The 12,096-nt window shown below is 36.4% G+C and overlaps 4 protein-coding genes across 4 annotated transcripts; 3 read left to right on the top strand and 1 right to left on the bottom strand.

Annotated features, from left to right (window-relative positions):
- Window positions 1–2,483: 2,483 nt before the first annotated feature.
- B0P05DRAFT_583722 (uncharacterized protein) lies at window positions 2,484–3,370 on the top strand (the record flags this gene model as incomplete). The annotated part of the gene is made up of 2 exons (XM_051582278.1): window positions 2,484–3,191; window positions 3,239–3,370. 2 exons carry the CDS (start codon window positions 2,484–2,486, stop codon window positions 3,368–3,370), a joined length of 840 nt encoding a protein of 279 aa, XP_051438293.1.
- A 58-nt stretch (window positions 3,371–3,428) lies between these two features.
- Window positions 3,429–7,378, bottom strand: B0P05DRAFT_526518 (armadillo-type protein). The gene is made up of 7 exons (XM_051576438.1): window positions 7,047–7,378; window positions 6,294–6,987; window positions 5,838–6,240; window positions 5,243–5,776; window positions 5,013–5,198; window positions 4,578–4,966; window positions 3,429–4,531 (listed from the first exon to the last, which is right to left on the bottom strand). Exons 1-7 carry the CDS (start codon window positions 7,148–7,150, stop codon window positions 3,809–3,811), a joined length of 3,033 nt encoding a protein of 1,010 aa, XP_051438292.1. The 5' UTR covers window positions 7,151–7,378; the 3' UTR covers window positions 3,429–3,808.
- A 1,777-nt stretch (window positions 7,379–9,155) lies between these two features.
- B0P05DRAFT_526514 (uncharacterized protein) lies at window positions 9,156–10,093 on the top strand. The gene is made up of 3 exons (XM_051576437.1): window positions 9,156–9,389; window positions 9,431–9,474; window positions 9,518–10,093. Exons 1-3 carry the CDS (start codon window positions 9,288–9,290, stop codon window positions 9,633–9,635), a joined length of 264 nt encoding a protein of 87 aa, XP_051438291.1. The 5' UTR covers window positions 9,156–9,287; the 3' UTR covers window positions 9,636–10,093.
- Window positions 10,094–10,744: 651 nt separating this feature from the next.
- B0P05DRAFT_526510 (GTP-binding protein YchF) lies at window positions 10,745–12,093 on the top strand (the record flags this gene model as incomplete). Its single annotated transcript, XM_051576436.1, has 3 exons — window positions 10,745–10,912; window positions 10,964–11,052; window positions 11,096–12,093. Coding segments are annotated over 3 exons (1,202 nt in total), but the record flags the coding sequence as incomplete, so codon positions are not given.
- Between the last annotated feature and the right edge of the window lie 3 nt (window positions 12,094–12,096).

Below are 12,096 nucleotides of genomic sequence, written 5' to 3'. Positions count from 1 at the left end.
AAAAGTGCCCTTGGCCAAGCTTTTTGTCTTTCAAAGGTTTTTTAATTGTTTCCTCACAAACACACTCAAGGCTATCCGCTTTTTACTTTATTGGAGCGCTGAATGAGCTTCTATACATTCGCTTCTATCCTAAATCACCTCTATATATCATTTCTATTTCCTCTTTTGCCCTTGTTCTCTTAAGCTATTTTCAGCTTAGTATAGCCATTCTAATGAATCGATCGAGTTCGAGTAGTCAAAAGCCACATTGCGCCATGTCTTCAAAAGGACCTTTTCTATAGAGTTAATAAATTAACAAACTTCAAGTATGAATTTGACAAAATTAATACTAATGCGCAAGGATGCTATTTGTGCCAGCAAAAAAAAAAAAAAAAAGAAAAAACTCTCTCTCATCACAGCGTAACTGATTGCATTTTTCTTCCATATTTGAATGAATATTTGACCAAGATTTTCCTTCAATGAGTGAAGAATTCTTCCACTCTTGATAGAAATTTTCTGTATCCAATGAAAAATTTCTTCCATCGCTTACGTTGTAGCGTCTTTAATTTTAAAAATCCAGAATACACACATTTTTTTTCTATTATTCTGCTCATCTATGTTCATCTATGTTTGCCCTTGTAATTGCTTGCTGATTTTCCTGGTTTTCCTGATTATCTTGATCTTTTGAATTTTCTTATCGTAAATTATGCCCCAGCTCCTCCCCTCCTATACCACATGATCCTTGCCTGTCGCCCAATTGGAAACGCCTTTGTTCTCTGAAAAGCCCTCTACCTACTCTTAATGTACTTTACTGGATGCACCACAACAAAGTCAACAGTTGTTTTCACCTACATCGCCTTATGTCCCATATAGTCCTCAATAATCTTTGTGTCCATTGTCCCCCGAATCTCATTACTTCCATTGATACCCTCAACCATTTCTATTTCCTTTGCCTCACAAAATATGTCGTCTGGTCTTGTGTTTTTTCCAACCACATCAATCCCAACATTAGTGCTCCTCCGATACACCTCCTACGTCAAGTCCTTCTCCAGGTTATTATTCCTTGCATCGCCCTCCTCCATTTCTCTTCCCCAAGCGCCTTTCAGATCTTTGCATGCACAGCCCTCACTATTTGGCAAGCTCACTGGCACTCTGTTTTTTTTCTGAGGCCTCATCCCTCTCACAAGCTGTAGAAAAATACGGTCTTTCGTTCAGCAAATAAGCTGCACAATGAGTCCCGCCTTGATTATGAACTGTAGCTTCTCTTCTCTGCTTTCGCTTTCCGATCCTTCCTTCTTTATCCATGATGTCCACTCCATTTCAAGTATCGATTAAGCTCTCTCAAATTCTTAGTATTTTTCTCCATTTCCTATACCACATATTTATCTTCTTTCACTTAGTCTAGTTCTTATAATATCACAGTCTTCTCTTCCTCTCATTTGACGTTTGAAAGTCTTTAAATAAAATTGGAACAAGTCTTCCTTCCTTAGAGAAAAAATGGTCAAATTCTACAAGTCGCTTTTTTTTTTGGTCCAAATCAACTTCAAAGGTTCCCTGGATATTAATAGACATGTTTTGTATGTATTAGGAGTAATTTATGCGTGCATAAAAAAAATCTACAAGGCCTTCATACGCCTAAGAAAAAGGCAAGGATTTGCATGAATCGGGCTTTTTTTCATTGTCAAAGCATCCATTTGCTTGGTACCTCTGTTATATGAGCAAGTAATGGACTATCAAACTGTTTATTCAAATAAATTATTTTATTAGAGCACACTTGCTCCATTAAGCTGGTAAATCTGGTGACTTTTTCAAACTGAAGTTTATTCGAGTTAAACTAGCTATTGTGACAATAAACTACTTGATAATTACTCAGTCGAAATTTATACAATTCCCTCTTTTAAGTATTATATTAAGCTCAACAGAAATATATTAAAGATTGTATGAATGTCTGAAAGCAAGAATCAATGCTTCATTTGCCGTACTATGTTTTTGCTAATAAACTTGGTGTCACAATTGTTTTCTCATGTTGATTATCCTGTTGAACAAGAAATATCTGTTTAGAACATGAAGGACAAACTCTACAAAAGAACAAAAAGAAATGCAAACTGCCTTCCATTGACGCAACTTCATATTGATCCAAAAAGAATCAAGATATGTCAACTCTTTCCCACGGGATCAATAGAAATTTTTTTCTAGATTTAATTAAAGTACAGCACTATGTATGACCTAATTTCTCTCAATATTTGTTTTTATTAGGGTTTATTTTTGCACATTAGTGTTTTCAACTACTGTATCGCATCATCCAGACATTTCACACGATAATAGACGTTTTGTACGACATACATTAAATAGGTTATTTTCCTTTTTAGGCAATTTCTCGCAATAAGAAACGGAAATGTCGCCATAAAATTGCGCAATCCAGTCATATTATGAACTTGCAGTTTATTTCAGCATAAACAGTTCCAGGCACTTCTCTTTATTTTTTCTTCTTCTTTACAATAAAAATGGCTTTTCAAAAGAGTGTCTCTCCTCCACCATCACTTCCACCTATCTCCATGTTCACAAAATCCCCTACGCATGTTACTTCAAGTCTTATGCCAGCATCGCCGCCTAATTCAAACTATAAATCACTACCTATCTTACCAAAGCCACATCATCAAGAAGTGCGCTCTCCTCCACATTATAACTCTTGTTCTTCCCCTTCTTCTGTCTCAACACCTCCTACACCAGATCAACAAACACTTTGGATCTTATTCAATCAATTCCAACAGTATCGTTCTGCTCAAGAACCCTCGAAAGAACAGAGAGCATATAATCCTGCCACTAACAATACACCATTGAAACCTATTCAAGAAAAAGCTTTATCGTCGGAAGAAGTCCTTGCAGAAAAAAGGAAACGCAATGCAGGAGCCAGTGCTAGGTTCCGTGACCGCCGCAAGCAACGTGAACGAGAACTTCATGAAAAATGTCAAGCATTAGAAAAGCACACGAAAGACTTGGAAGATGCACTAAGACGAATAGATCCAAATCATCCATTATTGGTTCCTAATACACAAGTATTCTCAGAACGTGAATCTACATCACCGCCACCACAAATCCATGCAGACCAACATACTTTGTTTGATCGTGTGGGTCAATTGGAACAAATGATGCATCGCTTTAGACAAGAAAAAGAAACCGATGTTCAAAAGTTAGACGAACTTGAAAAAGAGGTAAGATATGTTCATTGTAATCTATCCATACTTATGAATTTGATTAGAATAAATACCTAAGATCATTGCTAGTGCCAGTCAATAGTCTGTCTACTAAAGAAAGTCCTAAACAAAAGCATACTTCTTTAGAAGACGACAATGCAAATAAGCGACCTCGCTTGTCCTCTGAAGTAGATTAAATTCATTTTCATGCAACCTAAGCATCCATTGTACGCACATATATTCATAGTATATAATTTCATTTTAAATTTATAAAAAAAGATTTTTTTTTATTGTAAAGCATGAAATTTATATATGTATGTGATTAAATATATATACATATATATATTCTCTCTGTGTAAAATGTATTTATAAATGCGCTTTTTTTTTTCATAAATGGGTCAAAAACAAGAAAGGAAGGGGGAGGGGTAATGTATATATAGAAAATGCTTTTTTTAAGAAAAAAGGGATAAATATAAAGAGTGTATATAATATATAAGAACAAAGGAAGGATAATATATATATAGAAAAGAGATAGATATGTAAATAAATGTATATAAAGAGGAATACGTGTAGGGAAAGTATATGGGTATCATATAAGATCGGTATTTGGTTTTTTTTTCTTGTTATTTTTCACCTTAATAATTGTGTTTTGGTTGAGTAGGTGCCAAGATACTACAAGTATTGACTGATGTAGAAGCAGCGGCGGCAGCGGCAGCGGCAGCATAGAAATTGGCCATCATAGCAGCTGTCTGATCATCATTTTGTTCATAATCTTCATGATTAGATCCACTAGGCACCATGTATTTGGCCTGTAAAGCAGCAGCCAAACTAGGATTGATAGAAAATTGACCTGGTAAAGTAACACCTAGACTTGCCCCTGGAACAGAATCAACCATGACCATGTTGATCTCTTCCATTAAGCGCTTGTATCCTTGAACATGCTGTAGCTTTAATTTACACAAAATTTGCTTCACGCGTTCAGCAATGCTTTGTCGTTCACGCAACTCAATGTAAGAGCTAGACAAAATCTTTTGGACAAGACTGACGCCATGAACTTGATCATGAAGCACTTCGTCAATGAGAGGTGGCACTTTATCTGTCGTGTTTGAAAAGAATAACGCGTCTAGGATCAAAGCGCGTGCTTCAGGTTCTTGACGTTGATTGATCAGCTTCAGGACAGTCAAAGAAGCTAATTTGTGCGTGCATAGGCGTGATAAATGAGGGAGTAAACGGGGAGCCAAGACACGGTACCGGCCAGGAATACCCGACGTGTCTAGGAGCCAAATAAGCAAAAGTGCTCCGTTAGCATTGGTAGCTAAAAGCAAAGCATGTTGCACAAGCGCAGCAGCAACATATTTCTAGGAACAAAGTTAGTTTAGTATGGCACATAAATACTTGCCATACCTGTTGTCTTTTGGTTACATGGGGGCTTTCAAGCGTGGCTCGTACTGCGCGTGCCCCAAATCTGCCTTGAGCAATCTCCCAGCACGAATCAACAATGGCGTCAAAAATGAATTGGTTTCGATTAGGACCAAGTCCCAAACAACACTGAACAACGTAATTACCAAATTGATCAAGCAATAAAGCAGGCGCATAGGGTTTGATGTGGTTACAGACAAGTGAGATTTGGGCAGGTAGTTTAGCGGTGTCAATGATCTTTTGAGCAGCCCATGTTCCGTTTTTGTGGACACCAATGGAAGCTAAAAAGGGAGCTACAGCTTCCAACATCATGGACTTTGTCATTTCAGAACATCTTTCGAATAAACGTTGAATGACCGTATTACCAATGTAATCTACACATATTTTTGAGAATGACGCTTACATTCGTTGGTTACTTACCACTACAGAGTTCAACGATTTCATCCACACATTCGACTGCAATGGTCTCTAATTCCTTTGTTGTAATGTTACCAGTATCTAATCTTTTACGAATATCCCGAAGGCGAGAAATATCCACTTTTCTCGATTGACCGAGCTCAGGTGCAACAGGAATTGTAGGATAGTAATTTTGAGGCAAATGAAGAGCTATGCAAAAGGATAAGTGCATGACCAAATGTATTTCTAGTTACCATCAAATAATGGGCCATCTGAGTCATCTTCGCCAAACTCCTGCATAATCAATTTACGCTCTGCTACAACAGCGGAAATGACATTTGAATTATTGCCCATCATTTCTAACATGTACATCATCATTTGTTGCTGTTGTTGTTCATCAACAAACTTATGTTTCCATGGTGAATAGTCCTCGTATAAGAGTGTTTGTTGTTGTTGTTGTTGTTGTTGTTGTTGTTGTTGCTGTTGTTGTTGTTGTTCTGTTGCTAGATATTGGAAATGGATTGCATCATTGGCGCCCACAAGGCCACCAGCCGCGTTTTTTAATACGGGCACTTTAGCAAACCCTATTTTAACAGCACCTGTGCCTGGACCCATGATTTCTCGGTTATGAAGTGTTCGCTTAGCCTTCATAGCATCCTCTTGATTGTAAAAGTTGATAAACCCACAATTCTTATTGGTCAATAAACGCACAGATTCAATCCTACCAAACGATGAAAAAATCGAGCCTAAAGCTGCTTGTGTTGTATTGGTCGGAATATTGCCAACCCCTATATAAATCCATCCCAAATAAATGATGAGTCTACAGATAATATGCTAGTGTATAGTTACATAATGCTCTTGTAGGTCCTTGTGCACTCTCAGTCGCAAAAGCATTGGTCGTCGTAGGTGAAGACGTGACTGAGGTTGTGTCTGGCTTACCAAATCCAACTTTGACATTCGGCATTGTTAGACGATGATTAGCAAATGCATCACGGGCCTTCAATGCTTCTTCGACTGTTGAGAAATTAATAAAGGCACATTCACGATCTGGCAAGACACGAATGTTCTCAATCACACCGTATTTAGAGAAAATCGAGTTTAATTCGCTTGACGTTTGATTGGTGATTTCAAGTTGTCCAAGCCATAGAGATCGAGTAGGTATCATGTCTTCTGCATTGGCATCCAAGATACTGCTATTATTGGATAATTGTTCATATGAAGAGGATAGACTTCCACCTGCTGTAAATGATTCCTAAAAATAAAAAGCCAGTTTGAGTTACAGAAAAAAATTTAGAAGAACGTTACCCCTGTCCAACCATGATCAATGTCTTCTGGTGTAGTGGTATTCATCATGGGTGAAGGTACTGTGGCCTTTCTTTGTCGAGCCATCATTTCTAATAAATCAGCACTGCTGTTGGAAGTGCGCAAAAAGGGTCTGTTTAACTGTGGTTGATATTTCATTTCAGCAGAATACCAAATGTCTTCTGGATAATAAAACTGCTGTTGTTGTTTTTGTTGATCTGCAGCACTCATGGCACGGGGTCTATTTTGATGAGCCAGGCGAAGATTGGCTACTGAGGAACGGAGATCTTCCGGTTTAAAATAAGGTAGATTTTCATGTTTATAATGCGGATGGTCAGCCAAGTTCTGAAGCGATGAATAAGAGTGGCTTGCATGTAGCTCACTAGTATAGTTTCCTCCTGTTTGATATTGTTCGTCTAGACCGAGTGAAGCCAGTGTGCTTGCAATGGTGTTACTATCGTCTGCTCTCAAAAGTTGGTCTGTGGTAGGTGCAGAAGGAGTTTGGAACCAATTTTGTTCTAGAGTAGTAGGCATAAAACCATACTGATTACGTGTTGCCGGATCCAAGATCAGGTTGTGATCTAGGTTAGTGTTGTAAGGGAAAGAACTGGACTGTGTTGGCATAGTTTCAGCGCGAGGCCGACGTAAAGAACCAAAGTGGTTCTCTTCTTGTATTTTTTTATGATTTAATTTTTTGCTATATAGAATAAGTTTTTTTTTTATTATTATTATTATTATTTGCATAATTTAATGTACCTAGAAGCATTTTTTTCAAAAGTGGCTTTTTGTTCTGTCAGAGTGTTGGTTGTTGAAGGTGAAGTAGTAAGCGGTGAAGGCGATCTTGTTTCTGAAGTCGTCATATCAGAAAAAAAAAAGTCGAATAAGCTTTTTTTTTGTATTTCCTTCCTTGTCTGTTCCTATAATTTTTTTTTTTGTTTCGAGAAATTAATAGGTAAAAAAGGAATTTTTTTCTTTCAAATAAAAAAGAAAAGCACAAGAATGAAAGTAAAAAGAGAGGAAAAGAGAGAGAGAGAGAGAGAGAAAAGAAAGAAAAGGAATAAGATTTAAGAAAAAAAAAGTTTAAAATTTTTATGTGTGGTGTATGTAATGCGTGTGCATAAGTGTGTGCACGTATCATGGATGCTAAATATGTGTAGAGAAGAAGGGAGTTGAAATGACGGGTGTTCCCAAAATAACGCAGCTACAGAGAATCAGGAGTAAGCGAGGAAGGGGACATAGTGGTCAAGACCCGACTATCCGTAGTATGAAAGTGTCATGCGGGATTTTGTCTATAGATTGCTTGAAAAATGACAAGGATGATCTTCATTTATATGCGCCCCGAGTTTCAGCATGTCACATAAACTGGGGCAGAATTATCTGTGGTCTCGGTCATCGAAATACATTTTTTTTCTTGATTTTCTTTCAAAGTTTGAAAGACTACCTTTCTTCTTTTATTTTCTTTAGAAAGTTTGATAGTTTGCAAATGAAATACAGGCGTTGGTTGTTCTTATTGGCTCATACAGAGCTATTATGATTCATGTTAAAACCTGTCGGTATTCGTTCCGAGAAACTGTGGTGTGGTAACACGAAAAAGTGTAGTAACGGTGTAAATTGAATTACAGGTTTGTTTGAGTACAAGTAAAAAAATATCTGTGCTCTCTCTAGTGAGGATAAGAATTCTGTTCATCATTTCACTGAAAGTGGTACTCTTAAAAAAGAAGATTAGGCTTGATGAAATCATGAACTGTGTTCCTTTCTCTTTCGTTTTCAAACACCTTGAAGCCTGGCTTTATCCTTGTGCCCTTGTTTTGTCATATTGCTTAATTAAATAAAGGAGCTTCTAGTCATATTGGCAAGCAATTGAATTTCAGCTCAAGTTGTAAACATTGAGGTAAAAAACGTATCAGCTGATAAATTGCTTGAGATAGGCAGGTCATATAAATCCGTATCTCTTTTAGATTATTGTCTGTCAGGAAATCAACAGAAAGGAAAAGAAAACTTGTTGAAAACAACTAATTTAAGCAAAAGTTGGCTTTTGACAACAAACAGTGACAAATCAAATCTTCTAGACATTCTAATCACAATTAACAAGTTATTGAAGCATGCGTATCAAACAGACATTATACAAAAAAGAAGATTCATTGGTTCAACAAGCGATTTCTTGACTTTTGTCTAGTTAATCATCTCAAGATGAGGTTATTCAAAAAGCCCAGATCAATACTGTTCTTCATGTAGTTTTCATGATAAAAGAGTATACATTGACCTAACGAAGATAAAATAGACACACTGTTTATTCTCATCTACATTCTATAGAAACAGTTTGTTTTATTTAGTATGAGGTAGGTAAGAATGCTGATTGGTAAATGCAGTAAATTAACGCATATTTTATTTTTGTAATTATTATGCGAAATTTGCGAAATAAAAAAAGTCTAGAAGGTAATGGCTTTTTTTAATAGAAGAAAAAAGACCTTTGTTGACTTTAATATACATTCTTTTTATGAGTACAGGATACAAGTTTAAAGCGAAATACGATGAAAAAAAAAAAAGGAAAAGGTTTACTTGGAATTGAATTATATAATAATAATAATAAAAAATTGGTTGATTGCATCAAGTCTTTTTTTTTTTTTTTTTTTTTTTTTTTTTTTTGCACTTTATGATTAAAACTCTACCTCCTAAAGTCAGCCAATCTGTCAAATTCTAACCACGTGGCACTGTGGGACAGCCTGAATTCACAGCAAAATGATATGCTAGAAAGCAGTGTTATCAGTCAGTCCAACAAAAGAAAATAAGAAAATTAAGCTGTTTAAATAAATACATCCTATTTTTATTCTATATAGTGTGATACAGTATTTTAAATAAGTTAATGGGGGGGTTATCATCTGACAGATTGTGACGATCCATCTTCTCTCTTTCTCTCTTTCCCTTTCTTTCCTTTTTTTTAGTCTCTTTTTTCTTTCTTTCTCTCTCTCTCTCTTTGTTTCTTTATCTTTTTCACACATGGGGCTTTTGTATCGTGCTTATCTTGAAGGATCCAGTACAATCTACGGTTGCGCTAAATGCAAAGCACATTTAGCTTCTTCAGACAGTCTTATTTCTAGAGTAAGTTAGATAAGCATAGTCAGTATTCACACAAATGATAGCAATTTCAAGGTCAACACGGACAAGCATTTTTATTCACGACAGTGTACGTTACTTGTCTATTTTATCTTTGTTAATGATCCTATTAGTGTTAATGTTAATTATGGAAAAGAAGAAGATAGAGGAATGACAACAGGATTACACCGAGTGCGAGACATTTCATGCACTCATTGCTCCATGTTACTTGGATGGACTTATGTTGGTTAAGCACATCTTGGTTTATGAATGCATATGCTTGTATGATTGACCATTAATCTGTCTATTTTATTAGGTGAAGGCGTATGATCCTGAAAATGAATACAAAGAAGGCAAATTCATTCTGGAAAAGAAACTCTTGAAAGAACTGTCAACAAAATCACATACTGATCATGTTGAATACATCTAATTATTTATTGTATGCATAAAGTTTTCTCTCTCTTTTTATATGCATATATAAACAAGACTCCTTTGTAACTTGAGAACCAAAAAGCTGCAGACCTCTTTTTTAAATAGAAAACAATGAGTGATTCCCTTCCTCTTTGGTTTATCCTGAAATACTTGAAAACCCTATTTTATCCATCAAACCACAATAGTGATACAATGTCTTTAGCATTCAAAACTTGTTTAAAAGCACGAATTGAGATACTTCCTTTGTGATAATAAATGAATACGAAAATAAAAAGGAGTCAATTATCGCATTCGACATGTGAGTGTACAGTGATAGTCATGGTTTACTTGTAACTGAGCCAGTTAGTCATTTAAAGTGGCGAATATAATCTCAATGGATGTGATATATACATTCTATTGAACATCTCACCTTAGAATAATAGCTTCTTTAATTATAATCTATAAAATTGCTCATGTATTGGCAGCATGCAAGTATCATAGCTCATTAAATTACAGTTTGTAAGTCTTTAGTATGAAAAAGAAAGAGATGAACAAGCGCATTATGTCATCTTTACTGACAAGAAAATTGATTGTGAGTTTTCCTTTGCATTCATGAATGTCAATTTCAATCCCAGTATATCAATTGATATAGACTCCATCAAAGATTTCTATGATGATGGTTACATTTATACATAATGAAACAAACAATAGCTAGCTCAAAGTCATTGGTCTTTGGAAACTTACTAATGCAAACAAGGATGGACTTAAAGTCCGCACAGAAAAAATAAAAACCGTCACAAAAAGTAATTTCACCCCCCGTCGTCAATTTTTTTTAAACTAAAAAAAAAAAAAAATAGACCTGTTTTTTTCTATACACACTTTATTGTCAATAGAACAAGTAAGTAGAGTCATATTAAAGTAAACCAAAGACTAAAATATTCTTATTGTAGTCATGCCACCCAAGAAGGCTGTCAAGGAAGAAAAGGCTTTACTCGGTCGTCCCTCAAACAACTTGAAGATTGGTGTTGTTGGTCTTCCTAATGTAGGAAAGTCCACTTTCTTTAACGCCCTTACCAATGCTTCTGCTGCTGCCGAGAACTATCCTTTCTGTACCATTGGTATGTATATATATTTCGCTTGAAGCAGTCATACTCAACTATTACCTATAGACCCTGAAGAATCTCGTGTTGCTGTTCCCGATGAACGTTTCGATTGGTTATGCCAACACTACAAGCCTGCTAAAGAAATTCCTGCTTTCGTAAGTTGTTTATAGACATATACGTTTGCTAAAATAGACCTAGTTGACTGTGATTGATATTGCTGGTCTTGTCAAGGGTGCTGCTTCCGGTGCTGGTTTGGGTAACGCTTTCTTGTCTCACATCAAGGCTGTCGATGCTATTTTCCACGTTGTCCGTGCTTTTGATGAAGCTGATGTGATTCACGTTGAAGGTGAATTAGATCCTGTGCGTGATTTAGACATTATTCGTGAAGAATTGCGTTTGAAGGATGAAGAATTCCTCGCCAAACAATCCACTGAACTCAACACTGCTGTTCGTCGTTTGGGTAATGGTGGTAATGCTCAAGACAAAGCCAAGAAGGAAGAAGCAGCTATTGTAACCAAGGTTTACGAATACGTTCAAAGTGGTAAAGATGTGCGTCACGGTACTTGGAGCAACAAGGAAATTGAAGTCATCAACGGTCTTCATTTGATCACTGCTAAGCCTGTCATTTACCTTGCCAACTTGAGTGAAAAGGATTTCCTTCGTAAGAAGAACAAGTGGCTTCCCAAGATCAAGGGTTGGATCGATACTAACTCTCCTGGTGATATCATGATTCCTTACTCTGGTGCTTATGAATACCGTCTTTCTCTTGCTGAACCTGAAGAAAAGGAAGCCATTCAAAAGGAACTTTCTGCTCCTTCTGTGTTGCCCAAGATCATTGTTCAAGGTTATGCTGCTCTTCAATTGATCTATTACTTTACAGGTGGTCCTGATGAAGTCAGAGCATGGACTGTTCGTAAGAACACCAAGGCTCCTGGTGCTGCTGGTGTCATTCACTCTGATTTTGAAAGAGGTTTCATTATGGCTGAAGTGATGAAGTATGATGCTTTGAAGGAATTGGGTTCCGAAAGTGCTGTTAAGGCTGCTGGTAAATACATGCAAAAGGGTAAAGACTATGTTGTTGAAGATGGTGATATCATCTACTTCAAGTTCAACGTTACTGCTCCTGCTAGCAAGAAGAAGTAGACTCATTTTTTACATATACATAAATCGATTTTGTTACATATCCCTTCTAAAAAGTG

Source organism: Gilbertella persicaria, assembly GCF_025201335.1.
Source record: "Gilbertella persicaria strain CBS 190.32 chromosome Unknown B0P05scaffold_5, whole genome shotgun sequence".
NCBI lineage: Eukaryota > Fungi > Mucoromycota > Mucoromycetes > Mucorales > Choanephoraceae > Gilbertella > Gilbertella persicaria.
The sequence above is the reverse complement of the archived record's forward strand: the minus strand, read 5'-3'. Positions and strand labels throughout refer to the sequence as shown.

Coding starts and splice junctions, on each gene's coding strand:
- B0P05DRAFT_526514 (XM_051576437.1), top strand. CDS start 9,288: ATGGGGCTTTTGTATCGTGCTTATCTTGAAGGATCCAGTACAATCTAC. Junction 9,390..9,430: donor CAGACAGTCTTATTTCTAGA/GTAAGTTAGATA, acceptor CACAAATGATAG/CAATTTCAAGGTCAACACGG. Junction 9,475..9,517: donor GCATTTTTATTCACGACAGT/GTACGTTACTTG, acceptor TGATCCTATTAG/TGTTAATGTTAATTATGGAA.
- B0P05DRAFT_526518 (XM_051576438.1), bottom strand. CDS start 7,150: ATGACGACTTCAGAAACAAGATCGCCTTCACCGCTTACTACTTCACCT. Junction 6,988..7,046: donor TTTGAAAAAAATGCTTCTAG/GTACATTAAATT, acceptor TATTCTATATAG/CAAAAAATTAAATCATAAAA. Junction 4,532..4,577: donor ATGTAACCAAAAGACAACAG/GTATGGCAAGTA, acceptor CTTTGTTCCTAG/AAATATGTTGCTGCTGCGCT.